The sequence below is a fragment of the Pygocentrus nattereri genome, chromosome 8, assembly GCF_015220715.1.
Source record: "Pygocentrus nattereri isolate fPygNat1 chromosome 8, fPygNat1.pri, whole genome shotgun sequence".
NCBI classification, from domain to species: domain Eukaryota; kingdom Metazoa; phylum Chordata; class Actinopteri; order Characiformes; family Serrasalmidae; genus Pygocentrus; species Pygocentrus nattereri.
Window position 1 is genome coordinate 43,259,200 of NC_051218.1, and position 12,277 is coordinate 43,271,476.

The window sequence follows — 12,277 nt, forward strand, 5'->3', positions numbered from 1 at the left end:
AAGAGTGGTCTCTGACTGTATGAACTTGCATACGGGACATATGTATGACCTCTTGTCCTCAGACTATGGGGAGGGAAAAAAACAGTGTGTTTGTGTGTGAAGACCTGGATGTGGTTTGAGTGGACTGAGGAGTTTTGGGGATGTATTTATGGAAAAAAGCTTTGTGTAACTGAAGACTTCTAACATTCAAGCACAGAAACTCAAATCCAACAAGCCTGTCATCACAACAATGAAGAGGTGGACAGAAGGTGAGAAAAGCTCCGGGGCCAGCTTGAGTCTCTCCATCCACTCTAAAGCACTGCTGTGACCAACTAGTGCCAATCTTTACCAACGTCTTCCACAAATCACTGGAATTTTGTCCTGTTCCCACATGCTTCAAAACATCTACCTTCATTCCAATCCCACAAAAAAGCAAACAATTTCAGACTAAATGACTACAGGCAAGTAGGCCTGACCCCCGTAGTCATGAAGGTCTGAACACCAGGTCCTAGCCCACCTGAAGACCATTACAAACCCTCTGCTGGATCCCCTGCAGTTTGTGTACACAGCTATCAAGTCTGTCAACAGTGTGGTTGGCTTGCTCTTGGCTCTGCACTTCAAGCTACAGCATCTCGACAGTCCTGGAAACCTACGCTGTGCACTTCAGCTCAGCTTTCAGTGTCACAGTGAAAGAGATGCTGCAGTTTAAACTGTCCCAGCTGTATGTGCCAGATCCCATCTGCTGGTGGATCATGGACTTCCTGACAATCATGACACAGTAGGTGTGGCTAGGAAAACCCACATTAGACGCCCAGACCCTCAGTACTGGTGTACCACAAGGTTGTGTGCTCTCTGCCCTTTTCTTCAGTCTCTACATCAATTACTGAGTCTCTAAGGAACCAGCTGTGAAGATCCTGAAGTTTGCAGATGACACCACTGTGGTGGGCCTCATAGCCCACAGGGATGAGTCTGCCAACAGAAAGGAAGTCGAGCAGCTGGCCTCCTGGTGCGGCAGCAACCACTTACTGCTCAACACATAAAAGTCTGTAGAGATGGTGGTGGGCTTGCAGATGCAACCCTCCCTCCCTCCCCACCCACCTCAACATCAATAGCTCTGTGGTTTCTACAGTGGAGCCTCTCAAATTCTGCACACCACCATATCCAGTGATATGAAGTGGGAGAGGAATGTGATCTTCATAGCTATAAGAGCACAGCAGAGAATGTTCTAACTGAGAGAAATTCAGCCTGATCTGGTTCTACACAGAGATCACTGAGTCCATCATCACATCATCCATAACCATCTTGGTTTGGTTCCTCCACCTCATAAGAGCGAGCCAAACTCCAGAGCATAATCAGTACAGCAGAGAGGATGTATCTGCCAACAGTTCAGGACATCTACAACAGCAGCAATCTGGCAAAATAACAGCTGACCTCTCTCATCTTGGACATCACATCTACCAGACACTCCCTTCTGGTAGAGGATTCAGGGTCATCAAAACCAGCTCAGCCAGACATGCTTGCAGCTTTTTCCCCAGAGCTGTAGCACTTATTGGACACTAGTGGACACCTCACCTTTTAAGCTTAAAGTCAAGCAACAAACATGCTTACTGAATTACAGAAACTCCATTATGCTATTTGCACAACTGTACAGATGTTCAATTTCTACAAAATATTTATCATTGTGTAATATTAGTTTTTATAACATACGCCATAAGATCTTCACATGTATAGGCCAGGGATCAGCAACATGTGGCTCCAGAGCTGCATGTGTCTCTTTTCCTGTCCCGTTGTGGCTCCACAGCAGGATTAGATTTGTACACTGATTTACACTGAGTGTGTTTACATGCATGAACAATCAGATCATAATCAGATTTCTGTATTTATCTGATTATTCAAATGGTCATAAACATCATACTCTGATCTAGAAATCAGATTTCTGGATTTTAGCTCAGTAATGAGATATCTCAGTGCATGTAACTCTTACTCTGATTTCTTTCAGATTTCTCAGTCTGTGCATGCGCAAAAACAGCGTTGCTGCGAGACGCAGCATAACACGTTTGGACTGTGGTTGGCTTAAAATTGACTGAAACCAAATACATGCTTGACGAAATAAAGGATTTGAATACATCTTATTTTCTAGACGATGTACGTTTATATTTTCAGGTAAAGTGGCGCGATGTTTAAAGAAAGCCAAGGCATGAAGTTTGAGTTTACATCACGTTTATGTCACATCTTCTTCTGTGAGATTACTGGCAGGTTGCAAAGCAAAAATCAGATTACTGTCTGACTCATGTAGACCTGGACTTTCCCCTTTATCTGACTGCTCACGTGTCAAATGTTGATCAGATTACTGAAAAAAAACTGATTTTCTGCAGTTATCAGATTATTAAGTGCATGTAAGCGCACTCACTGTGAGAAGACAACTCAATGTTATGGGTCTGAAAGGATGTGGAGTTGTCAAGAAGCCTCACTGAGAAAAGCAAATAGACAAAACAAGGAACATTTGCACAAGAAGATGAGAACTTCCACAGAGAGAGATTTAAGATGAATATGGATATTTTGGACATGAATGGATTTAGTTTTGCATTTATAATCACTCCAGCTCCTAACAACTCCACTCCATCACTCCATCACTCCTAATAAGTTTAATCAATGAGAAACTTTCAAACATTAAAAAGTCACAAGGTTCAAGTCACTTTCTCATTCACCAGCTTATTGTTCGAATTGTCCCGTTCCACTTTAAATGGCACAGCAGTTACATTCTGGCACCACAGGCACCATCAAGGTAGAGCGGGAAAATTCAAACAGGAAACTGGCCAATGAGAAACTGACTTCAATAAAAAGTCAAACGTTGAAAGACAATTTACAAGAAACTCTTATAGTTTTGTTTCCTGCTGGAGATGCGAGGAAAGCAGATATAGTTGTGCTAAACCTTAAAGCAAAGTTAGTCTGCATATTCGTTATATTATATTTTTTTATCTTTACTACCACATCAGCACATGCTGAGACATATTTACAGCCAAGATGGTTAAACAGATATAAAATTTTGTGGCTCCAAAGGCTTTTGATTTTTGTTGAAAGGACAAAATGGTTCTTCTTAACATTTGGGTTGCCAACCCCTGGAATAGGCATTCTTATTTGCATATGCACAGATATTCACACTTCTCTTTAGCTCCTCTATGGCTCTTTATTATTCCTGTTAACTGGCCCCTCCCACTCCTCCATGTGCTTTTGTTTACCTTTTAGTCCTGTCATGTGCTTTTTGTTTTCTTTGAGTTCTTCCTGGTCCTGCCCCCTTGTTTTCAGACCCTGCCCTTAATTACTCCCACCTGTGTCTGGTTAGCCACCTGTGTCTTGTTGTCCCTCATTGTTACCTGTATTTAAGCCCTGTGTGTTGGCTGGTCATTGTTTGAAGTGTTCGATGTTTGTTTCTTCTGGCTCCTGTTGTGTTTATCCTGTGTTCCTTTGTTGTCTTGTCTGTATCCCAATCTTGACCCGTCTTGACCCTGATTTTGGATTTGCCCCTAATAAATCTCGCTCTTCTCAGCGTGTGCGTCCGCCTCATCATCGCTCCCTGGAGGTACATTCTTGTCTGGTCTGTTTAGGATGTCATGCATGTGTGCACTTATCAAGGCAGACTCCTTGTCAAAATTCTGGTCATGAGTGTGTGTGTCCAGCTCTGCAGGCATGTATATGTTTCACCACTCTCCTCTCAGGGGTTCTATAAAGTGCTCAGCCCTTGTAGCTGAGTCCAGTCTGAGCTCATCTCTGGAGAGGGAGAATCACTCGCTTCCACTAATGACTCCAACACTGATGCTTGCTGGCGCTTCAGTGGAAGAGGCCACTCAGCCGGGGCTTCAGTATCTAGCCTCACTCTGCTCTCTGACCACTCTCTATAAAAATCACAAGCTCCCTTGTGTCCACTCTAAGAAAAAAACAACTAAAGGCTCTATGAAAATCCTTTCTAAGAAATCATAAAATATCTGATATAGTAACAAGTGGTGATGAGATCATGAGTATAAGTCCGTTTAACAGATGACAAGAAGAAGAGACTTATCTATTGGCTACACCTACATTGGTATGTATGCCAGAGCAGCAGTGATAGAGCAGTAACTGTGTTTACCTTTCGCATCTGTGACAGCAGCCCCTCAAACTCGCGCAGGTCCAGAGTGGGCCCGTTATACGTAGCACTGCTATTGGCTGACCGGCCCAGCCAATAGATTGTGATCAAAACCTGGAAAGAGAAGAAAACCAGCCCTTTACACAATGTCATCCGTCAGTTTGATCCATACACCTATCCATCTATCCCCTTCTTTCTTTTTTACACATTCTTCTGTCCGTTATGCCTTACAACTCAAGTATGAGGTCCTTGTCGTCGTCTACATATGAGTAATCTAATCACAACTATCAGTACATTTCAGAAACCCATTTTACAGCCACTTGGGATTTGACAAGTCAGCGTTTTATCCAAAAATTCACCTCAAGGCTTTCTTGTTTTAGGTACAGTGAAAAAGGGAAAAATTCAAAAGTTTTGAAGCCTCAAATTAAAATGGATTTTTTTATATTACTAGTTAATGTCTATAGCCATATTAAGCGTGATTCATCCTATCATACCATCTCATATTATATCATAACATACAAATGACAAAATTATTGTTTTCTAAGAACTTTTGCCCAGCTCTAAAACATCTTCTGGGTTTTGATCACCATGCACCAGCAAAAGGGAAAAATAATATTAACCATTAATACCATATATAACTCTGTCTGTAATAATGTGACCCTACCTAAATCACCCCCGGTAGCCTGTTTCTCTTCAAAACAAATCATATCAATACGCAGGAAAGAGCACATTCAAGTTCAGATTCATGAAAATTCAAAAGTATGCTTATGACTTGTCAGAAATGTGTTGGACCAGGGGTATATAATTAAAATTCAATAAGGCCCAGTTAGAGATAATTTGCTCAAGCAAAGGTCCAGAACAGTATAACATATAACTTGCATCATGACTCAGTGCCATATACTGTTTACTGAAGTAGCCAAGTAGGAATATCAACATCTTATACAGTCAACAATTGAATGTCAATCAAATAAAGTCCAGTTGAGTCAAATTTCAAGAATATTTACTGTCAGTTTTCTCTTTTTAGAGCATGACAAATGAAATAATCAGGCTCACTTTCTTCTCTGACTGCTGTTTCTCTTCTCGTCCCTCCCCTGTGTGGCGTCACTCACTCGAGTCTCAGTGCTGATCGTAATGTTCAGATCTGATTGGTTGAGTAGTGTCATGTGTGACATTTACAACACATGTGATTGGTCTGTGAGTCTATAGTGGCACCGTAAAGGCTAGAAAAGTTACACCGATTAAAATAGGCCCACCCCGTCGAAATGAAACAATTCTCTATAGTTTATCGGTTATAGGTCCAGGTCCACGTAGAACAGCGTCTGGGTCTGGACTAAGACGGTCCACCTATTAGCGGTCCACCTATTAGTGACCTCTGTGTTAGAGTATGTACGAGGGTACTCCAGCACTCGGTTAACCTTTCGAGATACTGATATTTCCACTTCATCACAAAAGACAGGGAAAATACAGAGACTAGTAATTCAACAATTCAGTGTCAAACAAACATGTTGGCACATCGTACACTAAGAGAAAATACCTTCTGTAAGACAACACGTCTTCACTACTGTCCAGTGCTTGTAGTTTTAGGTCACATTTGAAGAAGTAGCCCCCATTACTCATCCAACTCGAAAGCCAATGATTCTCCTCAGCTTTTTTTTTAAACATAACATTTTCAAATGTGCTGTTAAATAGTTTGTTTGCCTCTTAACACCAAAGCTATCATCTAAGAGAGGAAGCATCCAGTCATACCTTATCGAACTGCTTCTTTTTCCTACCCTAACCAGACATTTGTTCATTAACTCCTGCAAATACCGCAAAAACATCAAAATTAGTTATGCTGTAGTTGTTAACAGCAGATTCTGTAGAACTCATATGGTGAATGAATTTCAAATGTTTTACCACTGAATCTCTGCTACCACAACAGCATTTAAGCTCAACAGAATCTAAATTGCTGTTCTAATGTGAAGTACCGTAGTGGTCTCGCACATACTCTTTCATTCACTGAGCTTTAGCAGGCTGAAGAATCTCCACAAGAGGGCAATATTGACACTCACAGCTCTTGGTGCTTTGTGAAAGTGGTGCTTCGCCTCAATGACACTGTGCACACGTTTCAAACAACTGCCTGTTCATAACCTATATATCCTCTTAAAGTCCTTAAGACCACCGGTGGTACCAAGACACACTTGGTCATATTCTTCATAACTTTCATATTTCATAAGCTCCATTGAGAAGCTGGGCGTCATAAGAGGCCGTAACTCTTCTTTCCAGTCAAATAGACGGTGATGTCATTTTAAACCCTTATAATAAAAGAGTTTATGTTTATAGTCTGTTTATAGTTTATAGCTCAGATTTGGGAAAAATTGGGTCGACTTTCAGTAGAAAAACAAAGAGTTCAGCTTCTTTTATTATAAGGGTTTAAAATGACATCACCGTCTATTAGACTGGAAAAAAGACGCCCAGCTTCTGAATGTAGCTTACGAAATCTGAAAGTTGTGAAGAATATGAATATATTGGCTTAGCTAGCCACTCTGCTGTATGGTGATATCAGTGTCCATGGCTTTAAGTCACTTCTTAGTAAATTAACACCTACCTGACCGGCCCCACCATAAACAAACATCATTTACTCCAGCTCTCCTCCCTCAGGACATTCTCTCTCGGATAACAACACTTGTGACACCAGTTTCAAACAGTGACCTCTTTCTCTAAATAGAATTACTCCACATGAGATTGACAGGAGTTTATGGAGAGACTCTTATGAAACACAATGTCAATATTCACTTGTCAACACAGGAACCACCACATACCAATCATTTCAGCTGTCAAAAACTTTCAAAACATGAAACTCAAGAAGCAGCAGGAGAGCCATGTAAACTAGAGATATGCATCTATTCTGTCATGGCAGGATTCATGTTTACAAAGCAAGCCGGATTGCATGAGAGAGAGAGAGAGAGAGAGAGAGAGAGAGAGAGTGAGAGTGAGAGTGAGAGTGAGAGTGTGAGAGTGAGAGTGTGTGTGTGTGTGTGTGTGTGTGTGTGTGTGTGTGCGTGTGGTTGCTGTAGAATGAAAAGGTCTCTGGTTTGTGCACTTCCTACCAGTACGCTGTGGCCATCAGCCAATGCAATATGATGCAATACAGTATCATGCAATATAATACAATGCAATGTGATACACTCTTAATACAATAAGATACAATTCAGTACAGAACACAGTACACACTATACAACACTGCAGAGGTCAGACACCAGCCTTCATTATGTTATTCATCCTTTTCATGGGGTATTTCAGAGGAGATTGGATTTATTTTCCAGTTACATGAGGAAGAGGAAAGTCACAAGAAAATAAACCAACCTGCCAGACCACCAAAGCAATCAAATGTCACTATCAAATAGACAACTCACTGTTAAAAATGAGAGGTGAGCTCAACTTAAAATGACACAGTAACAGATTACCTGGCCTTTCTTGAGTTGAGTCAACTTGAGGAAAAGTTCACACAACTTAAACTTCTTAGTTGAGTCGAAAGTTCTCTTAATGTTTTTGTTCTGAATCTCAGTGAGGTAAATAAAATGAACTTGCCTTTTTATACTCAATTTCCCCACCAGCAATGACTTTCCATCACACAGTTCTGCTGGACATTCTTCCTCTTGCATACACACTTACGGATGGCTATGGCATCGCTGGGGCTCAAACTCTCAACCTCCTGTGGGGTGACGGCTTAGTCCACTGCACCACTCAGGAATACATGAAGCAACTCAGATTTTTTTGTCTAAAAATATTTAATAGGATAGAATATTTGTTGTTTTAACTGTAAAGAGTGGTACAATTTAATGTGGTGCAGCTGTCTAATAATTCATCCCAACATCAGGAGGTTGTGAGTTTGAATCCCAGCAACATCACAGCTGTCCATATCCAGAAGGCCCAGAGGAAAATATGCCAGATGGGACTGTGTGATAGAAGGAGCGCCAGCTGGTGGGGAGACAGAGTAAAAAACACATTCAGTTTTGTTTATCTAACTGAGATTCAGACCTAGAAACAGTAGCTGGGAGAATTTTTGACTCAGCTAAGAAGTTTGACCTTGGTGTCCTCAAGTTGAGCTCCGTGTGAGATCTTTCTTACCTACTGTTCTACGGCTCTACAACAGTTCTCCTTACTGCAGAGACGGTACTGATCCCCTGCTGTCTGAACTGTGCTGAACCACCTCACTGTATCTCCTCTCTGATTAATACACACCGCAATATATCACACCTATTACTGTAATGACACTTTTCACTGTCCACTTTACTGTACACTACAATATTGATGCAACTCAGAGTTAGTCATGTCTATATGTGCTGTTAGGCCTCAAACCACTCAGTGTCTGCTGTCTGTAAATACAGCGAATCTCTCATACGCCATGTAAATATGTAAATAGAAATACTTTTATTCTTCATTTTATTTCTCTTGTACTTTAACTTCTGCATTTTTCTGCATAGTTTATGTAAGTTTATGTGTAATTATATGTCTTGCTACTGAAACACTGCAATTTCCCTCTGGGATCAATAAGGTTCTTTCTTTCTTTCTCTCCTCCTTTCTTTCATCCTTTTTTCTATCTATCTATCTATCTATGTTGACTCAACTCAAGAAAAGCCAGGTAATCTGTTATTATATCACTTTAAATTGAGCTGACCTCTCATTTCTAACAGTGCACAAACCACACGTTTCTGTCCATCCTTCCACTGTGAGAAGACAACTCAGCACTATGGGTCTAAAAGGATGTGTAGCTGTGAAAAAGCTGTTACTAAGAAAAGGAATTAGACAAAACAGAAGCTGCTGGTGCTCTCAGAACAATGGCCTGGCCATTTCGGAGATGGAATGAGTTTGGGATTGCTTGGACTTGTAAGACTGAACCTTAGAGATGTGTGAAAATATCCCTGCAGATTTCTTTAAAACCTGAGGGCAAAAAAAGAACAGAAGCACTAAATGGACTCAATAAAGTTTTTGACATTACATTACATGCATACATATTAATTATATACACATTATAAACCAGAATATTATTTTTGTTTATACATTACGCTTAGGCTTCTGTGTACTTTTTTAGTTAAACGTTTTCAGAATTTTTCCTGATGCCGGTCTTTTGCACTGTACAAGGCAAGGCCCACAAAAACACAAGAAACCCATGATATTAAGACATATATCTAAATACGCAACACAACCTGCAGCTCAGAAACTTGCCATTGGAAAATATGTAGTTTGTTAATCGTTAATGCAACATCAGGCTTCGCAACGTTCATGCAACTGACCCACTAGCCAGTCACTGACAGCCAGATGTATGTACGGACCCAGGCGTATCATATAACCTGCCCTGATGTGACTGAAAAATGCATCTTAAACTAACATTCAACACCGGCTGCAGTTAATCATGCAAACTGCACACAACTGAGCTTCGTGACAAAAGAGAAAATGTAAGCTGTGAAAAAGGCCGAGCAGATTTACTAAATCAAGTTCTTTTACGCCAAAACGTTCTACAGCGGTGTGATTCTACTCCAGCTAAACAAGGAACGTGTGAAACAAAAGCACAGGCTGCACACACATAGTGCAGCTACATCATGGCACGGCAGGTCTTCTCACACAAGCACACCTGATTCTGAGAGCTGAAGTAAAAACAGGGAAGGAGTTTGAAAGTCATTAACAACTCTTTTAGCCCATGAGGCCTGTTGCTCCTTCTAGCCGCTGTGAACAGTACTAGCAATTTAAACAGGAGCCGTAATTTAAAAACAGCAGCTGTTTTGTAATTGAACCTCATTTCCAATATACCACCTGAATCTGCATCAATCTCTCTCATTTTTTACCAGCCTCTCTTAAATGCCTGTGCATGAAACACTGCATTTATGACCGCACAGATTTTTGCACCTACCACACGGGCAGAATGCGTCCAGTTTGCACCTGCTTTGTTGTGAGCTGTGAGAATTTTTAGCAAATCTGGGTGTTCAGATGAATAAATGTAAAAAACTGTGATTGAAAAAACATCACACTAAGTGTTCACTAACATATTTTAAATATCGCTGCTGTCCAAAGACAAATGGACATGCTAAATGGCCCCTAGGTGTGTGTGTGTGGGTGTGTGTGTGTGTGTGTGTGTGTGTGTGTGTGTGTGTGTGTGTGAGTGAATGTATGTGTCTGTCTGTCTGCCCTGTGATGGACTAGTGACCAATCCAAGGTGTATCCTGCCATCCACCCAATGACTGCTGGGATAGGCTCCAGCTCCCCCCACAACCCAGAAGGTCTCCTTTACGCTGTGTGAAAATTCCATGATGAATGGACCAACAGAAACCAACATTCACTTACATTTAAAGATAAGAGTGTTTTTGCCCTTTCCTGGAAAGCTACTATTTTGGAGATATGTGTTTTTGACGATATGCTGACAGGTGCATATAAACTGCAATAGGTGGCAAATATAGTTGCAATATGGTATTTGCATTCCACCATGTGCATATTGTCCCCCGCACCCATACCAGCAGACTCAGGAAGGGCTTCTTCCCTAAGGCTGCGTCCCTGCTGAACTCCACACCGTCTCTTCAACTGCATCTTTGCACTCACTGCACTGTTATTCTACTTTATACGCTAGTATTATTGCACTGTTCATATTTGCACAAACTATGACTGCACTATTTAAATTTGCAACAACAATTACTGTACAAGTTCACTCTATACGTGTATCTTTTTTATATATGCTGCTCTCACAGTACATAGTACCCACATTTCTACACTCTCCACTCTCTCTGTATACATGTATATTATACCTATACTTGCATATCTATACTATTTACCACTCTACCGTCCTTATGCACTTCATATGTAAATAATACTGTCTTTTGCACTCACTGGCTCTGTACATGTACTCTGCACATTGACAATAAAGATGAATCTATTCTACTCTAATAATGATATTGAACTACTTTAATCCCCTGTTTCAACTCCATTTGGGAGCATGCTTATCTGGGTACATGTCTGACGCCCTTTTTGTTTTTTTTTTCCAAACATCATGAAACCCATCACCAAAACCTAAAATATATTGCTGTGGCATTTTGCCAAGTATTGTCCAGGTCTTGTCTGCAGGTGCTAACTCTCCACCAGACACATCCAGCTAGCACACAGTAATAAACACTGTGGCAGGCCTTATTTTCACTGTAGAGCTCCAGCATGTGTATTATTGACCAGTAATGCAGGACACAGGCCAGTGATAAAAACACTCGACATGGAAATGAAGGCATTAACTACTGCACTCAGAGGAAACACAGGCCATCCAATCAGCCCGCAATCAGCCATACACACTCACACACACTCAGTAAGGTCACACAGATGAGCTAAAGGCCAAGACTGTCCTGCAAAGGCATGAGGACAAGCAGAGGTTTCGCCGCTAACGGATAGAAAGATCAGGGGAACTACAGGGAAAAACTGACTTACATTTTTCAGCTTCCTGCTGCAGTCTGAGCCTCTGTGAGAGAGAGAGAGAGAGAGAGAGAGAGAGAGAGAGAGAGACAGAGTTATTCCTCCATCAGTGATATTCAGTCTCATCCCTGTGTTTCACTGAGTAGATAAAAAAAGCAGGTGAGGCAAACATAAGCAAACAGAATTCCGAGAAATGTGACACACACACACACACACACACACACACACACACACAGACACACACACACACACACACACACACATACTTCTAGCTTTACAGTGAATTTCCACAGAACTCAGGTCAGGTCACAGACTTGTCTTTATACAATGCCAGGACATGAGGTCAGGTGTCCACTACAGCTGTGTCCCAATTCAGGAGCTGCATCCTTCAGAGGCTGCATTTGAAGGCTGACTGCGTCACAGTGGTGCGACTAGGCTGTCATTTCGAAGGCTCCTTTATATGCAGTCGAAAAATGTGTCCTCCTTTTCCATGGCAACAAAGGACCTGATGGGTGGATCCTTCGCTAGCCAACATATTCCGAGGTTCCCTGCATGCCAGCGAGGATTCAAGAACATGGCGGCGTCAGCAGAGAAGCGAACGACGGCTGAGGAGTCACTGTAAATGTAAGCACTGGGTTTAAACGAGTCGAATAGTGAACAATACAAGTATTAAAAAAACAACAATGTGGTCTGAAGTTTTGTTTTGCTTTAGGATGCAAAGAAGGATGTGCCTTCGGAGACCACTTCCTTCGA

General features: G+C 41.4%; 1 protein-coding gene across 11 annotated transcripts in view; it reads right to left on the reverse strand.

The window, feature by feature from the left end:
• limch1b (LIM and calponin homology domains 1b) overlaps positions 1-12,277 on the reverse strand; it is a 187,924-nt gene that overhangs the window by 74,761 nt on the left and 100,886 nt on the right. For all 11 annotated transcript variants that reach the window (XM_017716139.2, XM_037540301.1, XM_017716144.2 and 8 more), the window contains exons 5-6: positions 11,540-11,570; positions 4,103-4,213 (exon numbers count right to left, since the gene is read on the reverse strand). In XM_017716139.2, the coding sequence (XP_017571628.1) occupies positions 4,103-4,213; positions 11,540-11,570 (142 nt within the window). The remainder of the gene's footprint in view (positions 1-4,102; positions 4,214-11,539; positions 11,571-12,277) is intronic.